General features: G+C 41.3%; 1 protein-coding gene across 1 annotated transcript in view; it reads left to right on the top strand.

Moving 5' to 3' along the window:
• Window positions 1-13182, top strand: part of BCAS1 (brain enriched myelin associated protein 1) — a 107654-nt gene that overhangs the window by 44199 nt on the left and 50273 nt on the right. Inside the window, exons 4-5 of the mRNA XM_064276230.1 lie at window positions 10906-11064; window positions 12017-12061. Coding sequence (XP_064132300.1) covers window positions 10906-11064; window positions 12017-12061 — 204 coding nt within the window. The remainder of the gene's footprint in view (window positions 1-10905; window positions 11065-12016; window positions 12062-13182) is intronic.

Below are 13182 nucleotides of genomic sequence, written 5' to 3'. Positions count from 1 at the left end.
GTGTGATAGATATATTGAAGACAACAAAAAGAGTAGCTGCTCAGCCTATGAATGTACAGCCAAACACTTCATGGGATTTGGTTCCTCGGTTTGGAGGTTTAGGGTCATGGTTTCATGGAACATCCCTGTTAATTGACCTAATAGTGTTTTTGGTGCCTCTGTTCAACCTCCTAGTTTGTTGCCTGGTACGTGGAGTCTTAAAAGCTTGCAATTGGACATTCGAGGTACAACAATTAGTCTCTATTTACCTGGAGAAACAGAGGAAAAAGGAATGTCAGGAATAGAAGGAAGAAATGGAACCTGTGGCTAATTGCCTCCATGAATAACTGCCTCCTTTGCCATGAGACCAGAAGAACTGGATGGTGCCCAGCTACCATTACTGAACATTTTGGTCAAAGAAGAATCCTGATCAAAAGCAGGAAAATGCAGAACAGAATTTCAAATTCTCCTTGACTCCAGACTTTCTGGAGCCATGGAGGTGGGATAAACCCCTGAAACTACTGCTCTGAGATAATCTTTAAACCTTAAACCAGAAATATCCCCTGAAGTCTTCTTAAAACCAAGCACTAGTTTAGCTTAACTAGTAAAGAATGTCTGCCTTGAGCATTGTGCTCTTTTAAGATCTATCTCTATGGGATCAAATGGACAACAGCAACTAGAAAGATTAAATAGAAAGCTTAGTGGACAGCAAGGTCGTGTTAATGGGGACAGAATAACTCAGAAAAGGAGGGTGAGAATGGTTGTACCACTTGAAGAATATAATTAATGTCACTGAAATGTACATGTAGAAGTCTTTGAATTGGTGCGTATTCTGCTGTGAATAGTCTCAAGAAAAACAACAAAAATACAAGAAATTTAAAAGAGAGTTAACCAAACTCCGTTTTTCTTCTTACATCTGACCATGGCTACAGGCAGGTGACTATGCTCTCAGAAGAAGAGACTTAATGATTGTCTGCAGACCACTGTTGCCTGACTAACAATACCCTTGTGCTATTATGACACCCAAGCAGAAAAGGAAACAGGACTTTCTCTTTTATCCCAGAGAGTATGTGGCTCTGATTTTTAACAGATGGAAAATGGTGGGGTAATAGCTTTCTGTACAGTTCAGTGCTTTTCAGACAAATTTCTTTGGGTTAAACTGTACTTCAGGGACTCACTCTTGGGATAAATATTCAAAATGAAATTAGTGAGGGATGATCAATGAGGAAGTCTAGCTGAGGTAGACAGCCTTCGCAACTAGTTCCAGACAACTCCTTACTCCACCTTAATCATCCTGCCCTACCTACATTTTCACTCTGACAACGTAGACCCTGTAGACTCTACTGTAGGCCTTAAGGGAGGCTGGAATCCACTTCACAATTTACAGTTGAAGGAAGGTGCCAGAAGCTCTATGTGGGTTTTAAGATAGACATTCAAATTATGGCAAGGTGGCATTATTTCTCAACTCAACATGACAAATTGTGATCATTTAACTAGTGTTCTTGCCTGTTGAAGCCAACAGAAAGGGAAAAAATAGGAGCTTTTTTCCAACCAGATGAAAAAGCAAGCCAACACCAGGAACAAATATTCCTGGAGAACATTTCTACTTCTGTCTAAAATTTTTGTTCACCCAGGATGGTCTGGAGACCTGGCGAGAAAAGCAAAAACATATTTGCCATTAAGGACGAACCTCATTCTGTAACACGCAAGGCAGTGGCCACACCTGGCCGTGGCCTGCTGGCTGATCCTATTCCCTCGGGATGTTTTTTAAAATTTTGAATTGGTTGCCCAAATTTTGTCCTCACTTCCAATTTTAATAAATTATATATTCACCTGTGGGAGCCCTGGTGGTGCAGTGGTTAAGCATTGGGCTGCTAACCAAAAGGTTCGCTGTTGGAATCCATTAACTGCTCCTTAGAAGTTCTATGGGGGCAGTTCTACTGTGTCTTGTATTGTCACTATGAGTCAGAATCGACTCGATGGCAACCAGTTTGTTTTTTCTGATTTATATTCACTTTGCTCAGGACAATATCTTCCCCACCAATGTCATCTTCACTGTATCCTTCTAGAGTTTCTTTGTGCACATACAAACAAATTCAGTCATAAATTCTTATTTTCCCTTCTTTTTCAAAAATAAAAAAGGTGCTACCATGTACACTGTTCCTGTCCATACTTGGTTTCAGTCAACAATACTTTCTCTGTGCAAAGAGACCTTACCTTCTTCATTTGAAATGTCTGCCCAGGATTCCTTTGAAAGAATGTACCCTAATTTATTTAACCAAACAAACCAAACTTGTTGCCACTGAGGCAATTCCAACTTACAGCAGCCCTATAAGACAGGGTAGAGCTGCCCCTGTAGGGTTTCTAAGGCTGTAATCTTTACGGAAGCAGACTGCCACATCTTTCTCCTGAGGAGTGGCTGGTGGGTTCGAAACACTGACCTTTCGGTTAGCAGCCAAGTGCTTTAACCATTGTGCCACCAGGGTTCCATTATTTAACCAGGGCCCTATTAATGGACACAGGGTGGTTTCCAGTGTTTTGCTATTCCAAGCCTTGCTGCGGTGACTAACCTGCATTTTTTATTTCACACACGAGTGAATTTAGGCTTAAAATCAACTCTTAGAATTGGAATTGCTAGGTACAGAGTATATTCTTTTTTTAATTTGGGTTGTTGTTGTATACCGTTGAGTCAATTCCAACTCATAGCAACCTTATAGGACAGGATAGAACCGTCCCGTAGGGTTTCCAAGGAGCAGCTGATGGATTCGAACTGCCCACCTTTTGGTTAGCAGCCTGAGCTCTTAACCACTTTGCCAAATTGCCCTCCATCAGAGTTGAATTAATCTATAGTCCCAAGAGCAACATATGGAAGTGGCTGCTTCGCCCCCGCCTCCCAACTGAATGTTTTCGTAAACATTTGGACTTTTTCACTTATCAATCTTTTGTGTGTGCGTGGCTTCAGGATTTTCAACCATAGATACAAAAGCCTCCTAAATCCACAATTTTAAAAAATACTTTTTCCATGCTTTTTTTCTAGTTTTTTTTTTTTTTTTTTTTTATCAATTTGGATTTTATCCTGGTGTAGGGCTGAGTGGTGACACCAAGTTAATTTTTTTCTTTTCCAGATGGCCACCCTGTTATGCCTGCTTTTATTAATGCATTCTTCTTTACTTCCGTAGATCTGAGGTGTCATCTTTATCTCACATACTAAATTTCCGTATATCTTCGGGGAAAATATATTGTATATTAGATAATGATAAAGTGGAGAAAAATATAGCAGAGAAGAGGGAGCTTAAAATAGAAAAGCGCTCAGTGCACAGATGATATTTGAGTAGACACCTAAAGAAAGGGAAATGATTGAGCCAATATGGCATGGAGCCTAAGAGCTTTTTGGGCACAGAGTCAAGTTCCAGCTCTACTGTATGACCTTAGACAAGTTATTTATTCTTGCCAGACATCCATTTATTCATCAGGAAAACTTAGATAACAAATAGTACGGACTTCATGAGATCATTGTAAAACTTAGAGATAACCATTGTAAGAATTAAATGAGATCCTCTTAACACTAACTAGCTTAGTATTTGACCTGACCCATAAATGTTGGTTATTTTTATTATCATCGTGGACATTTTTCCTTGTTGGAATGGACACATTCCTCAAAACAACGATACTTTATGGCTGCAAAATATTCCATCATATGGTCATACGTTAATTTCACAAGTTAATGTCCTATAGGATTGCTTTGAGTCGGAATCGACTCAACAGTGGTGGGATTTTTTTTTCTTTAATACTACATGCTAATTTATTTAATAATTCCAGAATTGTTAAACTTAAAAAAAAAAAAAGAAGAAAAGTTCTTTGTTCTTCGTCTTCTGGCCCACCCTATTAGCTTAAAATAAAAAGAAAAACAACTTTAATCTTGTGATATTTCTAGGTTCACATGCAGTTGTAAGAAATAATACAGGGTTATCCCTTTACCCACCTTCCCCCAATGGATTATGATTCAGTATATCTGGGGTGGTGTAATGGTTAAGAGCTATGGCTCCTAAGCGAAAGGTTGGCAGTTGGAATCCACCAGCCGCTCCTCAGAAACCCTATACTACTGGAGCCCAAACACTTTCTCAGGTGCCTGCTTCCTAGGTGGGCACTCAACACGTTCTCATTCTGTCTCCAAATTATGTTTCTAACCATCTTGCCTTTCATGTTCTCCTTAGCTCAGTTAGTGAGCCCTGGTGGAGCAGTGGTTAAGTGCTGAGCTGCTAACTGAAAGGTCTGCTGTTAGAACTCACCAGCCACTCTGTGGGAGAAAGATGTGGCAGTCTGCTTCCAGAAAGATTAGAGCCTTGAAACGCTATGGGGCAGTTCTACTCTGTCCTATAGGGCTGCTGTGAGTCACAATCGACTCAACAGGCAACAGGTTTTTTGGTTTATATCTCAGTTGAACTGAGTGGCTTATCCCTCAAACTTCTGCATTGCCCACTCCCACTTCATCCTTTCCAACCTTTTATCACGGTCTTTTCCGTGATTGGAGTTCTTCCATCCAACCCCATCCCTATCCTGCCCTTGCTGGTCTAAATGTAACTTAGTCTCCAAGGCCAAGGGTGAACCATGCTTCATCTTTCAGCCTTCCATCATCCCTCCAACCTTGGTGCACAGTGGAATCACCTGGGGATCTTTAAAATTGTTGATCCCTCCAGAGATTCTGATAACATGGCCTGGGTGGGGTCTGACATTGACATTATTTAAAAAAAAAAACAACTGCCCAGGCGATTCTAATATGCAAGTAACGCAGTGGAACTCACTTCTCTTTGTTATCAAAGTACTGATAGCTCTCTATGGGCCTCTGTCCACTGTTGACCTGTTGTTGTTGTTAGGTGCCAACGAGTCAATTCCAACTCATAGCGACCCCATGTGACCCAGTAAAACTGCCCTGTAGGGTTTTCTAGGCAGTAATCTTTATGAAAGCAGATCGCCAGATCTTTCTCCCGCAGAACCCCTGGGTGGGTTTGAACCACCAACCTTTCAGTTAGCAGCTGAGCACTTAACCATTGCACCACCAGAGAAGAACATGTCTGATTCATCTTTGTATATCTCACGGGGCCTAGCAGAATGCTCAGTAATTAAAAAATAATAATAACTAACATTTTCGAACATTTAGAAGACATTGTTCTAAATCCTTTGTGTGAATTATCCCATTTGCTCCTCCAATAACCCTGGAGGCAGGTGCTGCTCATTGTTCTCCTTTTACAAATGAGCAAACGGGGACACAGATGTTGGGAATGTGCCCAGGGTCTCACAGGTCTGGATGGCCGAGCAGGGAGCTGAATCGGGGCTGGCAGGCTCCAGAGCTCAGGCTAACTCTCCATAGCCTCTATACAGTTTGTACTTGGTTAAAATGCCACTACATGTTTATTAAATCAAGATAACTAAATGAATGGATGAACATAAATGACTTGTTCCTAGGCTGTGCCTTAACAAAGCCTAGCGGGGTATTCCTTAGTCTACATTTATTTTTTGTACCACTTTTGAAATGATTTCTCTTCCTAACACCTGTTCAGTTATTTGTGTAAGACTTCAATGATTTAAACATTTCAATCTAAAATGATTCAGTTTGCTTTTTACTCAGCTTCATCTAAGCAAAAATATCTAGAGTTTTGAAAGCTTGATACTAGAAGTATTTTTTTAATGCACAGATAATAACTCGTCACCAGCTGTAGGTATATCAACGCTGGTCTGGTTTAAACAGAAATGTTCAGCCGTTGTCCTTATCCACACACCTAACAAGGTATAATCTGAGTTATACCTTAGGATTATAAAAAGTTCAACTCATACTAGTACCTGTTTTTTAAAAGTATATCTCTTCCAAAGTAAAAGACTTTTTGCCTGGAATTAACCAGAAAACCTAACGAGATTATTAAGGCCATGGCTTTTACCCGGTTTTAGCTTCATGAAGCTCTAGCTCTTCATGAGATGTTATTCAAGAAGTACCTCGTCATTTAGAAAGAGTCCTGGAGCAGAATCAAACCACTGTGGGATACAGATATTATTATCTTTAATATGTTGTTGTTCGCCATCAAGTCAATTCCAAATCATAGTAACCCTAAAGGACAGAGTAGAACTTCCCCATAGTAATCTTTCTGGGAGCAGGTCGCCAGGTCTTTTTCCCACAAAGTCGCTGGTGGGTTCAAACCTTTCCATTAGCAGCCAAGCACTTAACCACTGCACCACCAGGGCTCCTCATCTTTAAAATATTGTTGTTATTGTTAGGTGCTGTACGGCCAGCTCGGGCTCATAGTGACCCTGTGTGCAACAGAATGAAATACTGCCCGGCCCTGAGCCATCCGCACGATTGTTATGCTTGAGCCCATCGTTGCAGCCACTGTGTCAATCCATCTTCTTGATGGTCTTCCTCTTTTTCGCTGACTCTTTACCAAGCATGATGTCCTTCTCCAGGGGCTGATTCCTCCTGATAATATGTCCAAAGTATATGAGATGTAGCCTCGCTATCTTTGCTTTCAAGGAGCATTCTGGCTGTCCTTCTTCCAACACAGATTTGTTCATTCTTTTGGCGGTCCACGGTATATTCAATATTCTTTGCGAACACCACAGTTCAAAGGTGTAAATTCTTCTTCTGTCTTCCTTATTCACTGTCCAGCTCTCGCATGCATATGAGACGATTGAAAATGCCATGGCTTGGGTCAGGCGCACCTTAGTCTTCAAGGTGGCATCTTTGCTTATTAACACTTTAGGTCTTTTGCAGCAGATTTGCCCAATGCAATGGTCGTTTGATTTCTTGACTGCTGCTTGATGGGTGTTGATTGTGGATCCAACTAAAATGAAATCCTTGACAACTTCAACCTTTTCCCCGTTTATCATGATGTTGCTTATTGATCTAATTGTGAGGATATTTGTTTTCTTTATGTTGAGGTGTAATCCATACTGAAGCCTGTGGTCTTTGATCTTCAGCAGTAAGTTCTTCAAGTCCTCTTCACTTTCAGCAAACAAAGTTGTGTCATATGCACAATAGATTGTTAATGAGTCTTCCTCTGACGCTGATGCCCCGTTCTTCTTCATATAGTCCAGCTTCTCGGATTATTTGCTCAGCATACAGACTGAATAAGTATGGTAAAAGGATACAACCCTGATGCACACAGTATCCCCTTGTTCTATTTGAATGACTACCTTCTGATCTGTGTACAGGCTCCTCATGAGAACAACTAAGTGTTCTGGAATTCCCATTCTCTGCAACGTTATCCATCATTTGTATGATCCACACAGTCGAATGCCTTTGCGTAGGAAGTAAAACTCAGGTAAACAACTTTCTGGTATTCTCTGCTTTCAGCCAGGATCCATCTGCCATCAGCAATGATAACCCTCATTCCACGCCCTCTTCTGAATCCACCTTGAATTGCTGGCAGTTCCCTGTCCATGTGCCGCTGCAGCTGCTTCTGAATGATCTTCAGCAAAATCTTACTTGTGTGTGATATTAATGATATTGTTCAATAATTTCTGCATTCGGTTGAATCACCTTTCTTTGGAACAGGCATAAATATGATCACAAAAATATACTTATTTATTTTTGTAGCCATTTCATTTTTAATGCAGACTACTCCTACCTGAATGAGGCAGAATTCTCGCCTTCCGCGCAGGAGACCTGGGTACCATTTCTGACCAATGCGCTTGATATGCAGCCACCACTTGCTTGCTCGTCTTGTCAGTGGCGTCTTGTGTGTTGCTGTGACACTAAACAGGCTTCAGCCGAGTTTCCAGACTAAGACAACTAGGAAAAAAGCCTGGCAATCTACCTCTGAAAACCAGCCAATGAAAACTCGAGGGATCAACGGTCCCAGCCACAATCAATCACGGGATGGCACAGAACTGAGCAGTGTTTTGTTCAGTTGTGCATGGGCTCACCATGAATCAGGGGCCCACTCAATGGCAGCTAACAGCAATAACAATTCCTATTTGGGCTTTGGCATTAGGCTGGGCTAAGTATATAACCTAGTGGTGTGGTTGTTAAGAGCTTGGCTACCAACCAAAAGGTCGGCAGTTCGAATCCACCAGCCACTCCTTGGAAACCCTGTGGGACAGTTCTACTCTGTCCTATAGGGCTGCTATGAGTTGGCATCACTCGATGGCAACGGGTTTAAGTATATAACCTAAGTGCTAAGTGAGGGCTGAGGAGAACAATGACGTGGAAATTCAGAGAAGGGAATAGATTGCGATGGGTGGCATGACCCAGAAACACTGCAGTGGAAGAAGGCAGACTTGAAGCAAAGCCACAGGAATGGACAGGTTTGAAGTGACTGGGCATCTGAAGAGAGCAGGTGGAAGCCTAGTAGAGAGCGTAGTGATCACAAGGACATGGGGGAAAGAAACTACTCATTCTTCATTTTCCATTCGACAAATGCTTGAGCGTCTACTCCACGTCAAGGACTTTGGAAATTGTATGTCAATTACACCCCAATAAAGCTGTTAAAAGTACTCATTGACTTAAAGAACTATCTACATGCGATCATATTGGCAACAGCAACTCAAAAGATTAGATAGGGGGCAGTGAGTTTATGTTAATAGAGGAGGAACAACTCAGAAAAGGAGGGGGTGAGGAGGGTTGCACAACTCAGAGAATGTCATCAATGTCACTGAATTGTACATCTAGAAATTATTGAAATGATGTATGTTCTGCTGTGTATGTTTTCAACAAAAACTAAACTAAATTTTTTTTTTTTTTAAGTTATTGACTTTTTCATAGACTATGAATATCTAGTGCCTAGGTAACTTCCAGGTATAGTTTTATGAGTATCAGCTTAGCCAAACTTGTGTCATGTAAGCAGTAGAAATTCAACATTATAAAAATTAAATCCAGGGGCTCAAAAGCCAGATCAGAAGAAGCCCATTTCTCATTGTTAATTGAACTCTATGTAATTCTCTGTTTTTTTTCCCCTGTCTTCACCCAAGGAGCCCTGGTGGATCAGTGGTTAAGTGGCTGGCTGCTAACAGAAAGGTTGGTGGTTCAAACTCACCAGCCGCTCTGTGGGAGAAAGATGTGGCAGTCTGCTGTAGTAAAGATTTACAGCCTTGGAAGCCCTATGGCACAGTGCTGCTCAATGGCAACAGTTTTGTCTTGTTTTTTTATCCTCACCCACAACCAGCACCAGCACCACCCCACTGGGGTACATGAGCTATTTAGAAATCACATATATTGTTGTTCTTTTGTGCTGTTGACTCCAACTCATAGTGGCCCTGTAGGACAGAGTAAAACTGCCTTATAGGATTTCCTAGGCTATAATCCATATGGCTCATAGTGACTCCTAGGGTCGCTATGAATAGGAATCAACTTGATACACACAACAACAGTCTGTACAGAAGCAAATCACCAGGTCTTTTCTCCAGCAAAGCTGCTGATGGGTTCAAACTGCTGGCCTTTTGGGCAGCAGCTGTATACTTAACCACTGTGCCACCAGGGCTCCTTTATATACATTGTAGGTCTTCCAATTCATCTTTCCTGGGCAATTATTCTTGAAGGCAACCATGTGCTCAGAACCTTTCTAGGCCACATGAGGACGAATCCAGCCTATCTGTGTCATTGTCTGCTTCACATCATTCTTTCTAGCCACCTTTCTTTGAGTTTCTCATGCATACCACAAGTTATTTCCAATCTCGGAGCTTTCTGTCTGGAACATTCTTCCCGTCTTGTACACCTTTGGGTAATTTCCATGTACCCTTCAGGTCTTAAATATCTCCTCTTCAAAGAGGTCGTCCCTAACCATTCACTTAAGGCCCCCTTTCCTTGTTAACACCTCTACTATACTATTGTTGTTAGGTGCCGTCGAGTCGGTTCTAACTCGCAGCGACCCTATGCACAACAGAACGAAACGTGCTTGGTCTTGCGCCATCCCCACAATCATTGCTATGTTTGAGCCCATTGTTGCAGCCACTGTGTCAATCCATCTCGTCAAGGGTCTTCCTCTTTTTCACTGACCCTCTACATTACCAAGCATGATGTCCTTCTCCAGGGACTGGTCCCTCCTGATGACATATCCAAAGTACATGAGACGAAATCACGCCATCCTCATTTCCAAGGGCCTTGCCCTTTTCCATCTTAGCTCTTTACAACATTTTTGTTGACTTGCTTAATATCTGCCTCTTTCCTCGCTTGTCACTGAAAGACCTTGGAAACCTTGTACTGGAGTTTGGACTTGATCCTAAGGCAATGGGAGGCCAATGCGGGGTGTGAAGTACTGTGAAGATGGGATCTGCTGAATAAAGAATGCATTGAAGGGCAGCAAGGTCCCAAGGGACAGGACAGGAGGCTGTTCCTGTCTTGAGAGATGACAGTGGTTTGGCCCAGAGTCATGGGGGTAGAGATGGGGAAAGGAGGACAGACTCAGAACACAGAGGACAGTCTCTGTCCCCATATCATATTCTTCACACTGATAAACTCCTGGCTCATGAAAGCAGAATTATTATTTTAAAGCAATCTCACATTTTTTGTTTTTTTTTTTTAGTTGCAATAATTCACCACTATGGGGATTGTGGGAAAACAAATAGAGGTATCTCTGGGGATAAAGCACAAATCATTAGACAAGGAGGCCACAGCGATGGAAAATATTGGCGTCTTACACAACCTCTTTGCAAAATGAGGAGAAAGGGGTTTTTGTTTGCAGTGCAACAGGCACTGCTGCGTTTGTTACCCGTGGCTCCGAACAATGTCCCTCCAACCAACTGCAAATGCCGAATATGTTAGAAAGAGGGGGAGGGGAAGGAAGAGAGGTTCTTATAAGTTCCTGATTGTTCTGCATGCCCGTGGGCAGAAGAAGTATGGCTGGAATTAGGGGGTAAAGGAGGAAGGGGTGTGAAGCAAAAATAACTTTGAGAGTCCACACTCAACTAGTTGCAACTGTGAAAACTCTGTTTTGCTCCTAGGACCTAGTTGACAGCAAGGCAAAAGAAGGACAGGAAATCACAACTTGGAGCTCTTCTGTCCCGGAGGCCCCAGAAGAATTGGAGATTGCAAAGGAGAACCCCCAGACCACAAATACAACAGAGAATAATAATTCCATCATGAGTTTCTTTAAAACTCTGGTAAGTAGTTTCTTTTCCTGTTTTCTCAACTCTATTGCTCAAAAGTTCTGAGCTAAGAATATTGTATATTTGAGTGATACTGCACTGAATGGGTAAGCATCGTGACGTAGCTGGAACACTGTAGAACTAGAACAAGGTACGCTTCTTTGGAGAATGGTTTTACATCAGGTTTTCAGTGAAGGAGCCACTGGTGTTGGGAACCATGATGTGAACAGTGGGTGTATGTAACATGTAACAACTGTGTAACACGAGTTGTGTCATAATGGAATTCTACTGGAATTGGATGATGTTTTATGGTCATTGATCATAAAAGTAATTGGAAAATCCCTCCTTATGTTATTGACCTATCAAAGCAGTTTTGCGACTAAAATGACAGATAAAACACTTTGTAGAAATCACTTTCTATATTGCTACATCTAAGTCTACCATTTTAATCAGATGGGAGCAGGAACCATGTCTTCTTTCACTTGCTCGTTGTCGATTCCTGAGAACCTGTGGCCTGATACAAGCCAGATATGCAGAAAGGATGGAATGAGAGAATGTGTAATTAAATAGGCAGCTCCAAATATGTTCAAGCTATTTCCAAATATCAAGTCAAAAGATAAAACTAACCAACAAAAAGTCAATAAAATGTGCCACACTCCAAAAGTTAGTGCATCTGTTTGGAGTAACGGTAAACTCCATGGAGAGTATGTGGCCTTCCAGGGGGATAATTTTAGATGTGGTCACACTCTTGGTGAGTGTGTAAGATCTGATGCATTTCCTTGTAAAATAATGAATTTTGTTACCTAAATGTTACCTTTTGTATACTTAGGTATTACCCATAAGTCCTTGGGTTTCTACCAATCTGACTGGACTTCTCATTTCATTCTTTATCTTTATAGTGAACTATGAACTAAAAATCACCCTAAGGAACTATGATTTTTAACTTTGGTTTTCTCAAACTTTTAAGGTTTCACCTAACAAAGCTGAAACAAAGAAAGACCCTGAAGACACGGTAGGTGAAGTGTGTATATGTTTGTGTTCGTGCATAGAATTCAGTTTGGGTTTTCACTTGCTTGCTTTTGTCTTGGATTTTATATATCTACATACTTATTTAGAGGTTTAATATTGCTGTTTGTCTTTTAAATGTTTTATTTACATTAATGGTATTTTAATGAAAATTTTAGGAGGAAGCTTGAAATGTACATCAATTTTGTCTAAATAATGTCACAATAACCAATTTCTTATCTAGAATAAGAAGAAAAAAGAGAGTACTAATAATCATATCATCACCTTATTATTCTTAGTTGTGTGTAGAGAGACCCAGGGCATGTAGTAAAAATTAATACTGGAAATGGGAAGGAGGTGAGACTTGAATTAAAGTAGCAGAAAGCTGCTATATTTTTGGTGTTTTTCACATAATTTGAAAAAATAACCCTTCACTACAAATGCAATTGTTTGGTGAGATAAAGCAGCCTCCGCTGGACATCTGCCCAATGAAGGAAGATGTAGAAGAGCAAGGATGCCCTAGACAGCGTAGGAGCGCTGGTGGCGTGGCGGTTAAGCGCTTGGCTGCTAATCAAAAGGTCGGCAGTTTGAGCCCACCAGCCACTCCGTGGGAGAAAGATGGGGCAGTCTGCATCCGTAAAGATTACAGCCTTGGAAACCCTAGGGGGCAGTTCTATTCTGTCCTTTAAGGTCACTATGAGTCAGAATCAACTTGACGGCAACACGTGTAGATTTGAGAGGGAGTAGATTTTTTCACTACTCTAGAAATGCAAGCAATTCTCCTCAAAATAAATTTGATTTGGAAAAACTACTTTCCAAAGATGTTTTCCCTTTCACATGATGGGACCCATGACCTCTAATGGAACACATGGTTTAAATTTCATGGGAACCATGAAGAACATTTAACTTGGTGACAGCTAAGTGGCCTGCATCCTTCTTTTCATAGCTGAAAGTGCTTTGGAAGACACTTGGGACTAAATAAATGGGGTTGCCAGCCAATACATCTGCCACCCATATTTGCAGCAGCTAAGTTGTGTAAGAGTCTAAATTTTGTCTCTGAGACCTGCATTTAAGCTCCAGTTCTGTTACTTGATAGCTGTGCAGTCCTACCCTGCCTGAATCCAAGTA

This window comes from Loxodonta africana, chromosome 24 (assembly GCF_030014295.1).
Source record: "Loxodonta africana isolate mLoxAfr1 chromosome 24, mLoxAfr1.hap2, whole genome shotgun sequence".
Lineage (NCBI taxonomy): Eukaryota > Metazoa > Chordata > Mammalia > Proboscidea > Elephantidae > Loxodonta > Loxodonta africana.
Note: the sequence above shows the minus strand (reverse complement) of the source record. Positions and strands in the feature narration are given on the sequence as shown.